Source organism: Sorghum bicolor, chromosome 3, assembly GCF_000003195.3.
Source record: "Sorghum bicolor cultivar BTx623 chromosome 3, Sorghum_bicolor_NCBIv3, whole genome shotgun sequence".
NCBI lineage: Eukaryota > Viridiplantae > Streptophyta > Magnoliopsida > Poales > Poaceae > Sorghum > Sorghum bicolor.
Genome location: NC_012872.2, coordinates 2970569 through 2987630, shown reverse-complemented (window position 1 = coordinate 2987630; position 17062 = coordinate 2970569). Strand labels below are relative to the sequence as shown.

General features: G+C 45.2%; 1 protein-coding gene across 1 annotated transcript; it reads right to left on the bottom strand.

Moving 5' to 3' along the window:
- LOC8084347 (protein IQ-DOMAIN 1) lies at positions 8285-11118 on the bottom strand. Its single transcript, XM_021455752.1, has 5 exons — positions 10783-11118; positions 9925-10215; positions 9592-9819; positions 9335-9472; positions 8285-9248 (listed from the first exon to the last, which is right to left on the bottom strand). The coding sequence occupies exons 1-5, from the start codon at positions 10852-10854 to the stop codon at positions 8646-8648; spliced, it is 1332 nt and encodes a 443-aa protein (XP_021311427.1). The 5' UTR covers positions 10855-11118; the 3' UTR covers positions 8285-8645.

Here is a 17062-nt window from a genome sequence, read left to right as displayed (position 1 = left end):
GTATATGTCTGTATAGAATAGTCCTAAAACCACACATATTTATACATAACATACTTTAAGGTTTTCTGAGAGTTTTTCAAGACACGCAATATTACCCATGTGATACATATATACTCAAACTTGTGTATATAATAGTATGGAGATTTGGTGGAATTTATTCGTGGATTTATTGGCGCACGAAAGAAAGAAATATCGGAGATTCTTTGTACCGATATAAGATATTATCTCACTTGCATCACAAAATGTTTTATACAATAGAGTTGTGAGCTTGCGACACCGAGCACTCAGTGGCTATATTAATTTTACGAAGTTTGCTTTTTGGATTAACTACCACTTTAACATTGGTATTTAGTTTCACAACATTGTTATCTTATCTTGTGATCCATGTATTTTTAATACAAAAGTTTAGCTGTCCCGTAGCAACGCACGGGTACTCTACCTAGTTGTGTTAGAATTATAATTATTTTTCTAAACGAAGAGAGAACTGTTCCTACTTACCTATAGACACGGTAATGATCAGAGCATCCAAGATGTTTGTAAGAGTGTAGAAACCTGCATAGAATTTTTTTCCCATCGACTCTGGCCAAATAATGAATGACTTGTTTTTTTTTTCCAAAACATGAATGACTTGTTTTGTGCGCCCAACCTCTCTGTAAACTTCAGGCGTTTCGAATCAGACCCAACTTTTTCAGAAAGACTGAGGGCGTGCTCAAGCTCCCTAGGTAACCCTATGAGATGATTCCTTAATATAAATGGAGAAGAAAAAAAAATGCTGCTTTTTAGTTCACTAGTTAAGTGCCCGTGCGTTGCTACAGGTAATACATATACATACATAAAATCTTATAATTTATAGCTGTACGGTAGAAAGCTAAGAAGCTTTATAACATATTTTAGCAACATGATTTCAGCAACCATAGTCACAACCTCTAAGTCATGTTCTATGAACGTGTTCATGTACATGGTACAAATCAGTAGAATTAGGTTGCAGAACAGTTCCAAAAAAGAATCAAGGGCAGAACAACGTATATCTAAGTTACATTAAGGCCAAGGACTGTTGTCAATAGCACAGTTCCAATGAGAAGGTTTTCTAGATGATGATGCTTGTTATCAGTCTCTAGACGGGGCTTGTGACATCATGTAGATCTTCATATCAAAATGTTCACGGACCTTGAACATGAGGCATACAAAAGTCATGTTTTATGTTGTGTAAATATATTCTTCAAAAAGAAATATTGTGCAAAGATCCTTATCAACGGACACATATAAGATTGATTCAGTAACTCAATGTCCTATAGCATTGGGCAAAAATATGATGATGTATGATCACAATGACATGGGGAAATAAAAGCCACCTGGAAGTTTGCAAATCAATTTAAATAGCAATTTTGAAATTTAGATATTTGTTGAGAAATATAACCATGGGTTCATCGCCTGTAGTCTTCATTGGAAGTTGGTTGATTGATAATGCCAGCTTTGATTTGAAGATGGGTTCATCATTTGTGGCCTTGATTGCCTCATTTAGACTGGGCACTTTGGTTTACGCATGTCCCTACTTGGTGGGTTCTATTTTTCTGAATTCTGAAATGTCAACAACGAGAACAAAGCAAGAGATTAAGTCTCACAACTTTGAAGAGCTTCTATTTTAACACATCAGGCTGCAAGCACATAAAATCCTCGAGCCTCATAGAGGAGCAACACTGCATAGCAGTATCTTAGTCTGCACCTTGGTTGATTGATATTGTACCATTGCCCTTTCAGCCCGCCATAATTTTTTTCTTCTTTTTCTAAAAAAAATCTTGACAATCTTTTTATTAACCAGTGTTAGTATCACCTTTTGAATGATCTCTTGTGTAAAAAAGATAACTAAGCATTAAGAAGTCTGATAGAGGTTATCTTGAGAAGTCTAGATTTGCCATTGGATGCAAAACAACTATATAGTGCACATAGGTGCCACTGGTCTGGAGAAAGGGATCATCTCAAAGGAAACTAACTGCCTGAACAGTTCTATGGATTAGGTATTTCTTTGTATTCTATTATTCTTTTTTTATTAAACACGCAAGAGGTTTCCTTGAATACTCTAGGTAGCTAAATTGCATGTGCCTTTCTTTTTTCTAAGCACACATTTCCTAAAGTTCACAAATACATGAATGCATGAGCTGTAGCAGGAGTTGAATTATGTATTCTTCTCAAGATATTTTGGAGACACTGAACTTTGAAGCAACACCTAAATTAGAAAATTCTAGAGAATCTGATCTCACTGGTTGTCTGTAATGATTTATCAGGATTAACATTTCCATTAAGAAAAAAAGAGAATCCAAGGGAACTTTGGTTACACGTGATAGAATAATTTTATAGCTATGTTATTGCTAATCCACAAAATTTTGAAACGTTACTTAATAGTATGTTTTTCCCTGTCTTGGTTTTGAGCTATACTAAAATTATCCAGGAATACTCTGAAACACCACTATCGAAATGTCACTGGAATGCTCTGACATACTAAAGACTTCAAAAAGACTGAACGAAGAATTAATAAGTATCTCTTGTATTTGCAGTAGTTGCCAAGTTACAAATAAGAACAACAAATGCATCATCAATTAAGTATAGAAAGTACGGTTCCGAGGCATCGATAGGCAAGAGCTCAACACCAAAAGCTCTGATCATGACGCGAATACAACCATATCAAACCAGCAATTCAGCACCGCTGGCCATTTGAAAAAAATCCAATCAAACAGCAGCCCCACTACAGAACGGCACAGAAGCAGAGCACCATCTAGCTCTTGCGACTGCAGGGAGATGACTTAGAAAAGGAATGAATGATCAAAAGACGCTGGCGAGTCATGAGTTCACAAGCACATGTTAAATTATTGGATGAATTTGATCCACACCCAATTTTACTGGTGAGTCCACACGTACTAAGAGGGGTGGGTGAGGACTGAGGATTGAGGATAGAAGGGGATCAGATGACTCACCGGTGCCTTTCGTGGGACTCGAGTCCCCTACAGTTGAGCAACTTCCTGCCGCGGCGTCCTCCCCATCAGCCAATCGTCAAGATCTCCTAGCGCTCCCTGTAGTTGAGTAGATTCCTGCGCTAATTAGTGATGGCAATCCCTCGGCGTATGGCGGCGTCCTCTCCCTCCATGGTCAAGCATCAAGATCTCCTGGCCGCTCTCCTAGGCGGCGCGAAGCAGCGCCGGCAGCGTGGAGGCGGCGCAGCGCACGCGTGGAGGTGGCATGGAGGAGGTGGTGCTGACGTCGTGGAGGGTGCGCAGACTGTGGGGTAGCGGGCGCGATGGGCAGACCGTGGACGAGCGGGGAGGTGGAGCGGCTTGCGGAGAGGATGGGGACCATCGTGGGCGGGCGACGGTTGTGCAGGGGGAGGGCATGAAGGAGATTGCGGGAAGGGTGGCATGTTTACGAGAGGAGGGGCGATTAGCGGGGCGAAGACGATGACCTTTGGGTCTTTTTAGTTGTAGAGATAGAGATTTCATTCACAGAATCGCCTCCACAGATTACCACTACAACGTTTCATGTTACAGCATATTGGTTTCAGCTTCTGGAAATTAATCACCGCAAGTCCGCAACGTTCCAGCACAATGTGGTTTCAGTTTCGAGTTAAGACCACAGCATAGTACCTTCAGAAAGTTATATCAGCACAAGGCAGATACTTCCATTATACATACAGTATCATAAAGGTACATTTCTAGGTGCTACAACCGCCGAGGCGATCAATACCAAATGCAAAGATGACTTAACATTATACAGCTTCAAATTAAGAAGTTTCCTGGCTAATTAAACACAAAGTCAAATGCTGCAGTTCATTGTCACATGCACCAGAAAGATCGTCGGTGCCCCCATAACCACCACTCCATATGCAGCGACAGCCTTGGACTTGGTAATTGGATCCGCATTTTTCACACGGTATTTGGCCCTGTCAAAGGAGGAGAAAACAATGAGGCCCTGTTTGGTTTGGTGCCGCACGCCCGAGCTCTGTTTGGTTTTTGCCGTTTACATATTAGCCGAAACAGGATTAGACGTTTTTGATGAAACTAACAGGATTAGACGTTGCCAAAAGACTAACAGGATTAGACGTTGCCCAAACATGACCTCACCAAACAAGACTATCAGTGATTCTACCATGTGTTGCGAGTTTTCTTCAAATATTGATTAGTTTCAACAAGCATACAACTATCCAAGCACAATATGATTGGCAGTGCCATAACATGCTGCCCTTAAAATCAGAACTGCCAGGTTGTAAAATTGGTGTACATGATCAATTATAGAAGCCTACTGTAGGTTCAGATATGAAGGTATTAACAAAATCCTATTTAAAGAACCATGGACTCTGAATTTGCATAACTAGGAATCTGGGGTATAAACACACTCAAAGCTATCATAGGTGGGGGTTGCAATGACTCATTATCAACAACAAACAAATATTGATTGAACAAGCAATAGAAAAACTGAAAATCAAAATTTTGGTTCAACGTGAAACGACCAACAATGCTGTACCATATCCATAACCTTGTACACTCACCATTGCCACATAAGACGCGGCCTAGAGTTGCACAAGTACCTAAGGCTGCCGATGACGCTGCGGTACTCCGTTGTGTCGACACTTGGCGTGTCCCCTTCCTTGAGCAGCTTCAGCTTGGGCTCCATGGGCGTGGCACTGGCGTTGCAGCCAGCCATACCGGCCAATTGTTGGAATAATCCCTGAGCATCCGCTAACTATAGAAGGAAGCTTAGAGTAATTATAGGCTAGGCATGACAGGCTGCATGACCGTGGGCGTTGGGATGGCAACGACCGATCTCGGGCATGCCATGATTGTCTCAATTGAATTGTATCCATATATGACTGCATGTATTTCTTTTATAATGAAATAGAGACACAAGAAAACGCTGCCGCTTGCAGCACCAAATTATCGTGCATGTGTTTCAGTGTTCATCCTAATCGGAGTTCTAACAGAGGGCGAGTTGACGGGGAAATTGTTGGTGCAAGGTGACGGCGGCGCCGGTGGGCACCGGCCGGAGGCGTGAGGAAAACTGCTGCTACCCAAAGGACTCGGGAGGCTTAGGGGTTACAGACCTGGGAACCCAAAACCTATGCCTCCTGATCAAACTGCTACATAGGCTTCATTTCCCACAGTTTTCGGCTTGGGCTCAGTGGGTGCAGGGAAGGGCTTCAGTTGCAAACCTGAAAGGGGACCTGCATGGGGATCACTGGAACACTCTCCGATAGATCCTACCGCTATATCAGGCTATCACTACGGTTCAAATCGGAAATGGAACCACCTGTTCTTTCTGGCATGACGTCTGGTTTCAGGACGAGTCACTGGAGGACTTGTGCCCAGCACTATACAGCCATTGCAATGAGAAGGACTGCACTGTCGCTCAAATGTTCAGCATTGGTCTGCAGAACTCGTTGGTGCCAAGGCTCACTGCGAGGGCAACATCTCAATTGCATCTTGTACAGCAGCTTCTGGGAGGAGTACACCTAGACGACTCGACAGACAAGCGAATCTCGGTCTTCAGCAAGGGGGAGGTTGGCCTTGACACCGGCGCCCTATACAGACTCCTCAAATCCAGGGGGCAACGCAATGATCTCGGGGCCAATTTTGTTTGGAAAAACTCTGCTCCACCGCGGGTGCAATTGTTCATGTGGCTCCTAGTCCAGGGAAGGATTCAAAGCAGGTCTCTACTCCGCAAAAAACATATTGTGCAAGACTCAATCTGTCAGGTGTGCAATGCGAGCGAAGAAACCCCGGAGCATATCATTGGTGGCTGTGCAATCGCTGTAAGTTTCTTGGCTCGCCTGAACCTCAACTCTATGATAGGAGTCCAGCTTCAAAACCTTAAATCGGTTACTCCACCTCCTGGTTTTCCCGTTGACAAATTTTCGGCCTTCCTAGCGCTTGGGTGCTGGGAAATTTGGAAAGTCCGAAATGCCAAGGTTTTCAGGCAAGAAAGTATCTCAGCAGTCCAACTTATCAACCGTTGCAAATCCTCTGCCCAGCTATGGAGCCACATATTCTCAGCTAAGAAAAGACACATTCCCCAGTCTTGGTGCAGCTATTTCGAAATGGCTAGTTCAGGCCAAGGTTAGATAGATTGTATAGTTTGTTTTGGGTTGTGTGGTGCTGTGGTTTCCACAAACACCAACCCCCACCCTCCCCTCCTCCATCACCATCTAGGTGATCTGTAATCTGAAAACGTGTAATACTCCACGGACCGTTTTTGGGACCAATAAAAATAAAATCAGGTGGGGAACGCCTTCCCCCGTTGCTTGTCAAAAAAAAAATTCATGTCCCTCGATGGACGGTGCTATCGTTTTGCCATTGCAGTTTGCACCGGTGCGAGCGGAATCAGATTTATACAGTGACCGTATCAGATCCCCGGTGATTTGATCAATGCTCGATGGAAACAGGCAAACAGCAGAGGATTTTGCTGCAGGGCCGGCCTGTTCCGCACTTCCGCTACAGCAATAAGCTGCTGACTTGTTTTGTGTACCCAACCTCTCTATAACAAACTTCAAGCGTCTCTATAACAAGCACCAAGCTTTTCAGTTCATTCATTTCTGCCACAGACATTTATATCCCCATAGGCCTCATGTCGATCTTGTTTTTTGAATGAGAGATTGTTTAACGATCTTGGTGGGGAAAAAAAAGTTTGCTTGTATACACAGAAAAAAAAAATCTGCTTGAATCCAGGCAGTATGTCTGGACCCAGCAGATACACTCATTGATTGACCACACCGCAGGCCAATAAAAAGGTCCTGAAATTTGCGGTGAGATTCTGATTGAGCATAGCACAATCAATGCACTGTCAGTATTCAGTAGAGAATGCAATCAGTGTGGCTGTCATGAGCACATTCGTAAACCCAGGCCCAACCTGGAAGTAATCATGCAAACGTAGTACTCGCAAGATTTCAAAACTTGGCCAGTAGCCCAGTACCATGATGCATTGTCCTCTCAAAAGGAAAGAATGAAACACGATGCAATTGTCCACTTGCATGGCCTTTTTCCCTATCTGAAAACTGCTTTGATCTCCGATGTGTCATGCCTCTTTACCCTGCAGTTAGGCCGTGTTTAGTTCGCGAAGAAAAAAATTTCGTGACACTGTAGCACTTTCGTTTGTTTGTGGTAATTATTGTTCAACCATGGATTAACCAGGCTCAAAATATTCGTCTCGTAAATTTCGATCAAACTGTGCAATTAGTTTTTTTTTGTCTATATTTAATACTTCATGCATTCGTCTAAAGATTCAATGTGACGGGAATCTTGAAAAATTTTGAATTTTTTGGTGGAAGTAAACAAGGCCTTAATTCAATAGAACCAGCTTTTCTATCAATATATATATTATATAAAAAACAATATTTATGTCCTTATTTTGTTTGTAGATTTACAAATAAAAAACAATAAAAAAATTGTGTGCACGTGATGCATATAGATCCAAGGTCTCTAGGGCCTTTGTTATCTGGGGCAACTATGCTCTTTGACCAAGACTTTCTGCCTTGTCTGTTTGCGGAAACATCAGCAGTTCAAGCAGGTCAAACAAGGCCAAACCCTGTGTCCTGTCTGATTCCGGACAGAATCTGTCCTGGTCATTTAAGAGCAATCAGCAGTTCACTTGGAAAAATGTAATACGATGATACAAAGGCCTTAAACTATTCCATAAATTAAGGCCTTGTTTACTAAAAAATTTTGTAAAATTTTTCAAACTTTTTATCATATCAAATCTTGCGGCATATACATAAAACATTAAATATAGATAAAATAAATAACTAATTGTATAGTTTATCTGTAATTTACGAAATAAAACCTTTAAACCTAGTCAGTCCATGATTAAACAATTATCACAAAATGCTACAGTGTCCATTTTGCAAAAAAAAAGAACTAAACAAAGCCTAAGATAAGAATCTGCTGCTGTGTCTTCGAACCTGGCAATCAGTAAGTTGATTACTCACTGAGCTCAAATAACCATGTGCCATTTGACCACTGTGAACTTTTCTAAAATTTCTAGGTGGTCTTGCTTACCACTAGCTAGCAGTTCAACAAGTAGGATAACCTGTTTGAGTGGGCAAACAAAAAATTATATTCATCTATTGCAGAAGACCCCAGACCCCAGTTTTGCAGAACAATAGGGTGTAGTTTCAGTCTCACATTAGAGCGCATTATATATTATCAGTGCCTCACATTATGAGGTCAGATGGAAATTAATCATTGCAATAGTTTAGCACACTGATTTCAGCTTCCAGTTAAGACCACAGCATCAACATAGTACCAAGTTACCAACAATGTTTTCACTCAGAGCTATCTTTGGAAGAAGGACATTGTAATTTATCCTCTTTTTTCACCTGAAATAAACACCCAGGCAAGAAATCCACAATGTTGTCTACTCAAAGAACTATCTTACAGAGACTCTACCACTGACAAAGCCACAATGACTGAACAAAGATACAGCCACAATGACTGAACAAAGATGCAATCTGACAACAAGAAGTTGAACAATCAGACCAGCAACACAAGGACAACTCAACAATGCAGCACCGAGCCACTCAAGAATGTGGCAAGACACCAAACAAACATCCTTAGCATAGAGAGGATGTGGAAGTCGGCTTCATCTCTGAACGGAGGTCCATGGAACTATCACACCTGAGCGGCCATCAACTCAGCGCTCATGACTTTCCTATCATCTGACTGCTTCAGCGCCACCGTTCTCTGGGCGTTGCATGCCTTCTGCTTCGCCTTGATCGACTCTGTCATGCTCATGTAGTTGGGTCTCGTCCTGACATTGTCCTCGGTCTTCTCTGAAGTCACAAATGTGGAGAATGATATAGGGGTCGATGCGAAACAAGACGACGATGATGCAGAGCTCTCATCGTTGTGCAGTTCAGTGCTCAGAGACGAGATCGACTGGGCTTTGAGGCGCTGATGATGTCCATGGGCGTGTGTTGGCCCAGGTGGTTTTGCACAGACCCGTTTGCTGACATTGTTCTTGCGCACCTTCACTGAATTTGGTTCAGAGAAATCGCCGAGCACACCAAAAGAATCCTCGCAGTTCTTGGAGGACCGGAAGTCAGGGGAGCTGGAGTTGGTCTGGTTGTGCTCCTCCATCAATCTATTCTCCCATGGGCGTGCTGCCATCCACCTCTCCAGCCAGCTCCAGTTGACATTGCTCTTGTCAAAATTCTGGTGCTTGAGCAGCATACCGGAGGGGTTCACCCGGCCATTGGAAGTAAGCTTCGGTGGCTGCAAAACAGACAGAACAAAGGTCAGATCAATATTCACAGATACTTCTACAGAATCATCACAATCAGAGTGTCAATGATCCCTACATTGCATTTGGCAGCACCATCAGCCTGCTGTGAATATGCGTACGCAATAGCTCGCTCGCGCTTGATTGCGCCCTCCTGCCGCTTCTGCAGCTTCACCCTCACTTGTTCAAGTGTCCCCTGACTGTCACACCATCCTTCCTGAAAAAAGATTACAGCAGCAATGAGAGTCTGTTCGCCTAGGCTTTTCTGCTCAATGCGTTTCATCAGAACCTGAATCATAGTAAGGAGTAAGGAGATTGAGATGCAGCAGTGACGACCTCTGCTTCCCTGAGGATGTCCATCTGGGTACGGCGCGCCTCGAGCAGCTTCTGCACGGCCTGGCCCTCGGTGGACATGCGCACGCGGCGCGCCCGGATGCGCGCCTGCACCCGCACCAGCGCCTGCATGCAGCGCAGCGTCACCGCCGCCTGCTTCCGCACCTGCCGCCCGCGCACGATCGCCTGCAGCCGCACCAGCCCCTTGAGCGCCCTCAGCGCACGGCGAGCCTTCACCAACGACGAACACACGCGCAAACCCATCAAGAATTTCGCAACCACCATCCCAGTACGAATCCAAAGAAGAAACAAGTGTCACGGAGAAATGTGGGGTACCAAGAACCCGCGGAACGCGGTCTGGATGCGGATGGCGGCCCACTCCTGGCGGACGGCCATGAAGTCCCGCGCCGGGGCGCGGGTGACGGTGGCGACGGCGGCCGTGAACGGGTCGGCGGGGGCGGCCACCGAGGACGCGTCGTCCGAGGCCTCCGACGCCGCCGAGCGCTGGCTGCCGCCTCTGGAGCCGCGCCAGATGGAGCCCTGGTCGCCGGAGGAGGTCCGCCACAGCTTCCACTTGCGGCCCTTGCCTCGCAGTCCTCCATGCACTGATGGGAATTGCAGCTTTTCCTGGACAGGAGCAGGAAAAATTGTAGATTCGATGAAAACTTCAGAATATAAATTCAGAGTGCACTGTACAAAGGGAGATTTGGAGGAACTCAGATTTTGAGCTACGATTCGCGGAATGACTTGAACTTCGATACGAATGAACAAATACGGTACTCAATGATTTTTGTCTGAAGCAAGAAAGCGAGTATTGACAGACAAGGACGAAGGATTGAAAAGGGACGGACGCTTTTGGTGACCATTGACGGTATCATCAGATACAGGGGGTTGCCATTCTGGGAGTAAAAAAAAAGTATCAAATCCAATGTTCTGTATCTACTGTGGAAAGGGAAATAGGGGTTGTACCACACGAACTAGGAACAAGACGGTAATGAATCATTGTTTTTCACGGGTCCCGTTTTTCACTTCTCAGAAGGAAAAAAAAAAAGAAAAGGTTGAGTCTGCGGCAGCGAGACAGACAGGAGTCATCCAGATTAAAGCAAAACAGAAACAAAAAAAAACGGCTGGTAAAAACGGGGAACTATTTCCGGCAAAGAAACCAAGAACACCGATTTCCCTTTCCCCCCTCACCTTGCAGCAGTCTTCCTTGTCGGGCTTCTTGAGCCCTATGAGCGACTTGACCCACTTCCCGGACCCTCCCATCCTGCTCCGCTCCTCCTCTCGCCCAGAACGACGGCGAGAAACGGTGGGCGACAGACACAGAAGCAGGAAGAGCAGCGGCCAACAAGCAATCCACGCGGCGGCAGCCTTTGGCAAGAACAAGAGGAGGGAAGAGTGGAGAGCAGCGCAGCGCGAGGCGGGGCGGGGCGGGCGAGACAAAGGGGCGCGGGCCGCGTGCGCGTGCGCCTGCTTTGGCTTTGCAGTGGGAGATGGAGTGGGAGTGGGAGCGGCCGGCGGGGCGGGCGGATGGGCAGGACGGGAGGCGCTGGGGTTTTGAAATTCGAAATGGAGGGAGGCGGTCAAGTGCCGCTGTGCTGACTGCTGACAGTGGAGCGCTGCGTGCAAAAAGCCAGGGCTGCGCTGCGCTGAGCTGACAGAGACAGCTGCCGCCGCGGCGTCCATTACTGCCATCGGTTACTACTCACTGATAATCAATCACTCGCTTAATTAAGAAAATCAAAAAAAGAGATTCAGAACAGCTTAAATTTTGCGATTTCGTAAAGGAGGCAGGCAGCATCGATCGATGCGGCTGGAACTTGGAAACGCGACGCGAGAAGGAAGAAGGATCCTATGTGAAAAAAAAAAAGAAAAAAATCTGTTTCAGTTTCAGTTTCAACCCGGCGGCATCGTAGCAACTAGCAAGGCATTTCATTTCACATCGCATTGGATTCTCTCCTACTGTGGCCTTTTGTTTGTTTTGCTGCCGTCGTGTCCCATAGTTGTTATGGATGGCCGGGCCGGGACAGACACACATTCATAGGAGCTCGAGTTGTTAGTATTTTTTTGACTGCCAGTAAAATAAAAATAAAAAACCTCCTCGCGTTTCCGCCGCATCGAGAACCGGGCGGCGGTGCACCCAGGACCCAGCAGCGACCAGCGAGGAGAAGAGTTGCACCTTTTGGTGCTGCTCTTTTTTCTTGGGGTCCTGGGAAAGCCTCGGCAGCTCGGGTGTGTGTGTTGTTTGGGATTCATGGCGGTCCACCATGGAGTGGAGGAGTCACGGCGGCCAGATGGCTGTGCTCTCCCGCGCGCGCTCTGTGGACTGTGGTGCTGAAACCGGGACCTTTCCCTGCTGTTGCGTTGCAATTGCAAATGCAATGCGCACTGCAGGACGGACACGGACAGTCGGCAGCAGAGCCAGAGCCACAGCGCTGTGCTCGTGGATGAGAGCGGGAGGTTGAAGGGATGGGTCAAATGTTTTCTTTCGCCTTTCCGGTTTGTTCCCACATGCCGTGTGATGTGCTCAGCTCTGCCTCTGCCTCTGCCTCTGTGCGCTGCGTGACTGTCTCTGCCCAGTGCCCGTGCCACACCAGACCAGACTCCACGGTGCATGGATGCCATTTTTACAATGATTGGTGGATTAAACAGAAAGAATGCGCCAGTAGGAGGACTAGGGTCCTGTTTAGTTTGAAAAAATTTGGCAAAAATGTATATTGTATTATTTTTATTTATATTTGACAAATATTATCCAATTATTACCTATATTTAATGCTTTATGTATATGCCACAAGATTCGATTTTACGAAAAATCTGAAAATTTTTGTAAAATTTGTTGGGAACTAAACACGGCTAGTAATCTTTTAAATTTGCAATAATTCACTCGTTACGTTTGCAGAAAAAAGGGAGAATAATCAAAGTGAGGGCAGGGCAGCTTTGCAGGCCACGGTGGAATTCAAAATCGAACCCTAGTTGGTTGACATTCGTGCTTGCTCGCTTGATTGAAGCCGTGGCCTCATTTCGGACATGCGTGTGTGAGTTGTGACACTTCCACACCACCGAATCTATCCCGATATCATGAGCTCGATACGTACAGATGTTGTCAAATGGGAAAAAAGTGTGTTGGCCTTTTTTTTCTGACCCACAGATTTTTTTTATATATATATAAAAACAAACGCGAAACTAAAATTGCATAAAAGTACTCACGGAGTACAGTTGTTGTTATGCCAATGAACTTGATGTGTCACGCTAAGCTAAAATTTATACCAGCTCCAAACAGGAAGAAGAGAAAAAAAAATGATTCTACTTGTATCTTTAGCTAAACTACCTCAAGTTTACTCAAATTGATAAAGAAAAAGCATAAAACTTTCGTATACGCTTATTCGCTTGGCAGAAAAGTCATGACTGAAAGCACTCTTCGCTGATTTTTTGTGAGAAAAAAATACTACTGAATGACTAACAGATTGGGCAGATAAGCTGAAGCAAACAAGATAAGGAGGGTTATACATGGCATTCTTATAAAGTTTTAAATACAGCTAGTAGTTAACACAGCACCCTAAATCCTCAAGCGTATCAAATAAAAGAAACCTAAATCCTCAAGAACAAACAACCCATTTGATCACACCAGTGTGCTTGGCATGGATTCTTAGCCACGTTATATGCTTGGAGTGACTCAAAATAACCACACCAAATAGCTTGGCGTGACTCGGGAAGAGAGAACTTTTGAAATGTTACTTTTTTTCTCTCTGGTTGCAGTCCCTACAAATCCATTCTATATTATACTCCCTTTGTATACAAAATAATATAATTCTCGCTTTTTGAGAAGTCAATTTAAATTTTAGCTAAAACTATATAAAAAATATTTACTCTAATGATATAAAAAAATATTATTATATTATTTATAGAATATATATATTTATAATAAATTTATTTGGAGACATAAATGCTAATTCTTTTATGGATAGAATGATAGATGGAGTACACAAGTTTGCAGACCTGTAAACCATGGTTTCGAGACCTAAAGTAACAATCATCAGCCTTATCTACCTTGGGTAAAAGTAGCTCTTTCTGTTCATACCTATCTTGTGAATATTCCCCCCTAACTAGAATTTCCTCAGAAAAAAAATAGTATCCTCCAGACATACTACAGAGAAGTCACGCTTTGCGGACCTACTCGGACTGTGCCTTCTCTGATGCGTGGCATGCACACAGCAGCTAGCCTTGTCTGATAGCCTGATCATCCCTCGATCTGCAGCACTTTTGTTGGCATCATTTTTGGGGGATCATGGGCCCATCATCACCAATCTTCTTCCCTGACCCAGTGTTTAACAATACTGATTATGAATGTGCCACTCTGATTTGAACAGGGCTAGTCGGCTAGAGATCAGCTGCCTGCCTGCGGTTGGCATGGCATGTCTGCTTGCTTCCTAGACCTTGTTTAGTTCACTTCGAAATACAAAAAGTTTTCAAGATTCTCTGTCACATCAAATCTTGCGGCATATGCATGAAGCATTAAATATAGACGAAAATAAAAACTAATCACACAGTTTGACTGTAAATCACGAGATGAATCTTTTGAGCCTAGTTAGTCTATGATTGAGTAATATTTGTCAAATAAAAACGAAAATGCTAAATCCGAAATCTTTTCGAAACTAAACAAGACCCTACTCGCAGTAGCAGCACACTGTTTGCATCTGCCGTCAGTTCAGTTCAAACTCGTTTAAAAATGGCCGTGGTTTTGAAAATAAAATTAACTCCGCAGGCATGAGTTGACAAAGAGCTTGGTTATGGTTGGTGCTTTCTGAAAGAGTAAAAGTGAAAGGCAGGCATCCCGTTCAGAAGAGAAGGCGGCAAACAAGAAAAGGCTAAAAAGGACGGGAATATGAATCTGTTCTCACCATTTGCGTACTCTCTAGTAGTACAGTTCATCACAGAGAATCTCGATGGAGATTTGAATTTTGTATCAACTGTCACAGTGTCCTAAATGGCGCGACCAATAGCCAAACAACACCGCAAATGAACAAGAGCAGGTAGGCAGGAACTTCTAAGCCGGCATGTTTAGTTCCCACCAAAAACCAAAAAATTTGCAAGATTTTCGTCACATCGAATAATAGGACACATGCATGAAGCATTAAATATAAATAAAAATAAAAACTAATTGCATAGTTTAACTGTAAACCACGAGACGGAACTTTTAAGCTCAGCTATTCCATAACTGGACAATGTTTGTCAAATAAAAACGAAAATGCTACCGTGACGAAAACTAAAAAATTTTCGCAACTAAACAAGTCCTAGGAGTTGGAAATTCGTATTGTCACCTTGTCCAACTTGTACTTCACAAGCGATTTGTAGTGGGTTTTTTTTAGTGCTGGTGTCAAAAGCATAAGATGTTGAATCAACGAGAGGGTTGTCGTCGATCCTATTGTTTTTTTTATGGAAGGAAAGAATGCTCCCTGAGGCCCCGTTCGCTTCTGAGGAATTGACCTCCAGGAATATGTACAAGATTCCATCAGCTGGAATAAATTCTGGCTTCATACGGTTCGAAACGAACAAGCCCTGAATCTATATGCTGGGCTGGGATTCACAGTCAATGGTCAAGGCTGGGCTGGGCTGGGCTCCACTGTAAACTAATTGGGCAGGACAGGGCTGAGCTCGCTACGAGGCCTATTATAGATCCTGGGCCGCGACCATAGCTCATCCATCGTTTTTTGGGCCAGATTATGCTATCCAGGAACGATGGGGGCCTTGAGACCCATATCAGCTTTGTACCGGGCTTTTCTAAAACAATAAAATCAAAATCAGTGAACACATTTAGTACGCAGTAGTATACAAGTTCGAGGCGCTCCATATATATAAGGCAGCACAGCCAAAGGACAACCGATCCCAAATTCCCTGCAGGCCACTAGGAAACCTAACCATCGGCGATGGCGTCGCCGCCTTCTACGGCGTCGGGGCCGCAGTGGGCTATATTGTGCCGCAAGGCCTGCATCGACCCCACCCTCCCTCCGGCGTCGGCTGCCGTGCGCGTGGCTGGCGGGCCCCGGGCCTCACCGAGCTCTTTGTGTCCCCTCTCGTCGACGGTGACAGCGGCGCTCTCATCCGCGACCCTGTCGTCCTCGTCGTTGACCCCTCTGGCCTCCTCCTCATCTCCGGCTCCCCAGACGGCGAGAGGACGTCCTACTTCCTCTGCGACACCGCTTCCAACACCGTCCGCCAGCTCCCGGACGCGCCTGGCCGCACCGGCGCCGCAGGCCTCATCGTCGCCCTCGAAGGCGGCTCCCACAACGACTTCATGGTCGCCGAGCTCATCCGGTCCGCCTCCGACGACAAGGCTTCCCTGCGCTACTTCTCCCCCTCCCCGGACGGTGGCCTGTGGAGCCACAAGAGCCTAGGTGCCCCTATGGAGTGGATGGCATGGTGGACGGATAGAGTGCTCTCGCACATGGGGAAGCTCTGGTGGGTCGATCTCTCGCACGGCCTCCTTGCGTACGACCCCTTCGCCGCGGAGATGGATATCCACTTCGTGTCGTTCCCCAAAGTGCGGACATCAAAGCGGCTGGTTGCCCGGAGAGCGCCCCCGCAGAGATCCCAGCAGCCAGGGCTGCGTGGGTCTCAGCGACGGCAAGTTGCGGTACATGGTGCTGACAACACAAGCTAGTGTGCCCAAGATCATGCTCTGGACGCTCGCTGATCCGAAGGCAAGCAAATGGACACTGGACTACGAGCTGTCGTGCAAGAACATCTGGGACGATCGGAACTACAACAAAATTAGGCTGCTTAATCGGGTGCCTACCCTTGCACTTGTTCATCCGATGGACTCGCAAGTTATTTTTCTCTTCGAGAGATGGCATCTCTATGGCTTCGACATGCAGGCTAAGACACTAATTGATTGTGCAAATCTTGGTATCGATAAAAAAGAGGCCTCCCCTACTTTTGCTCTTGCTTGGCAGCTCTCACCGTTGCTCAATATCCCAGCAGGTACACTTCTTGTTTTGAATGACTTTACTTTTTCTCGTCCTAATAATCTATCAGGCTCAAACTGCAAATGTCGAGTTGACGATTATCTATCCATCTCATTTTCATAGGCCGATCTTCAAGAGATAATCTACCGTCTTCTGATACAATTGTAGCTGCATTCGATAATGCATGTGATCGAGCTATTACCAATATGGAGTTCCACCAGTTTACCAAGTTTGCACTTGCGGACCTTAACAAGCGCATAAGGAAAGAGGTAACTTCATCTTGCCAAATTATAGTTCTTCATTTTTATTCCAAATTCAACATTGTGGTTGTAAGAGACATGATGGGGGAGGGGTTTGGCAGCTAGGGTTGGACGGCGTGGAGGAAGAGGAAGCGCAGGGAGTGAGGAGAGGGAGAGATAGGAAGGAGCAATCACTCTTCTATTGCTTAGTTTGATTTTACATCCCCTATTATTTATAGTCCCTATAGGACTTGACTCCAAGCAACCTATGAG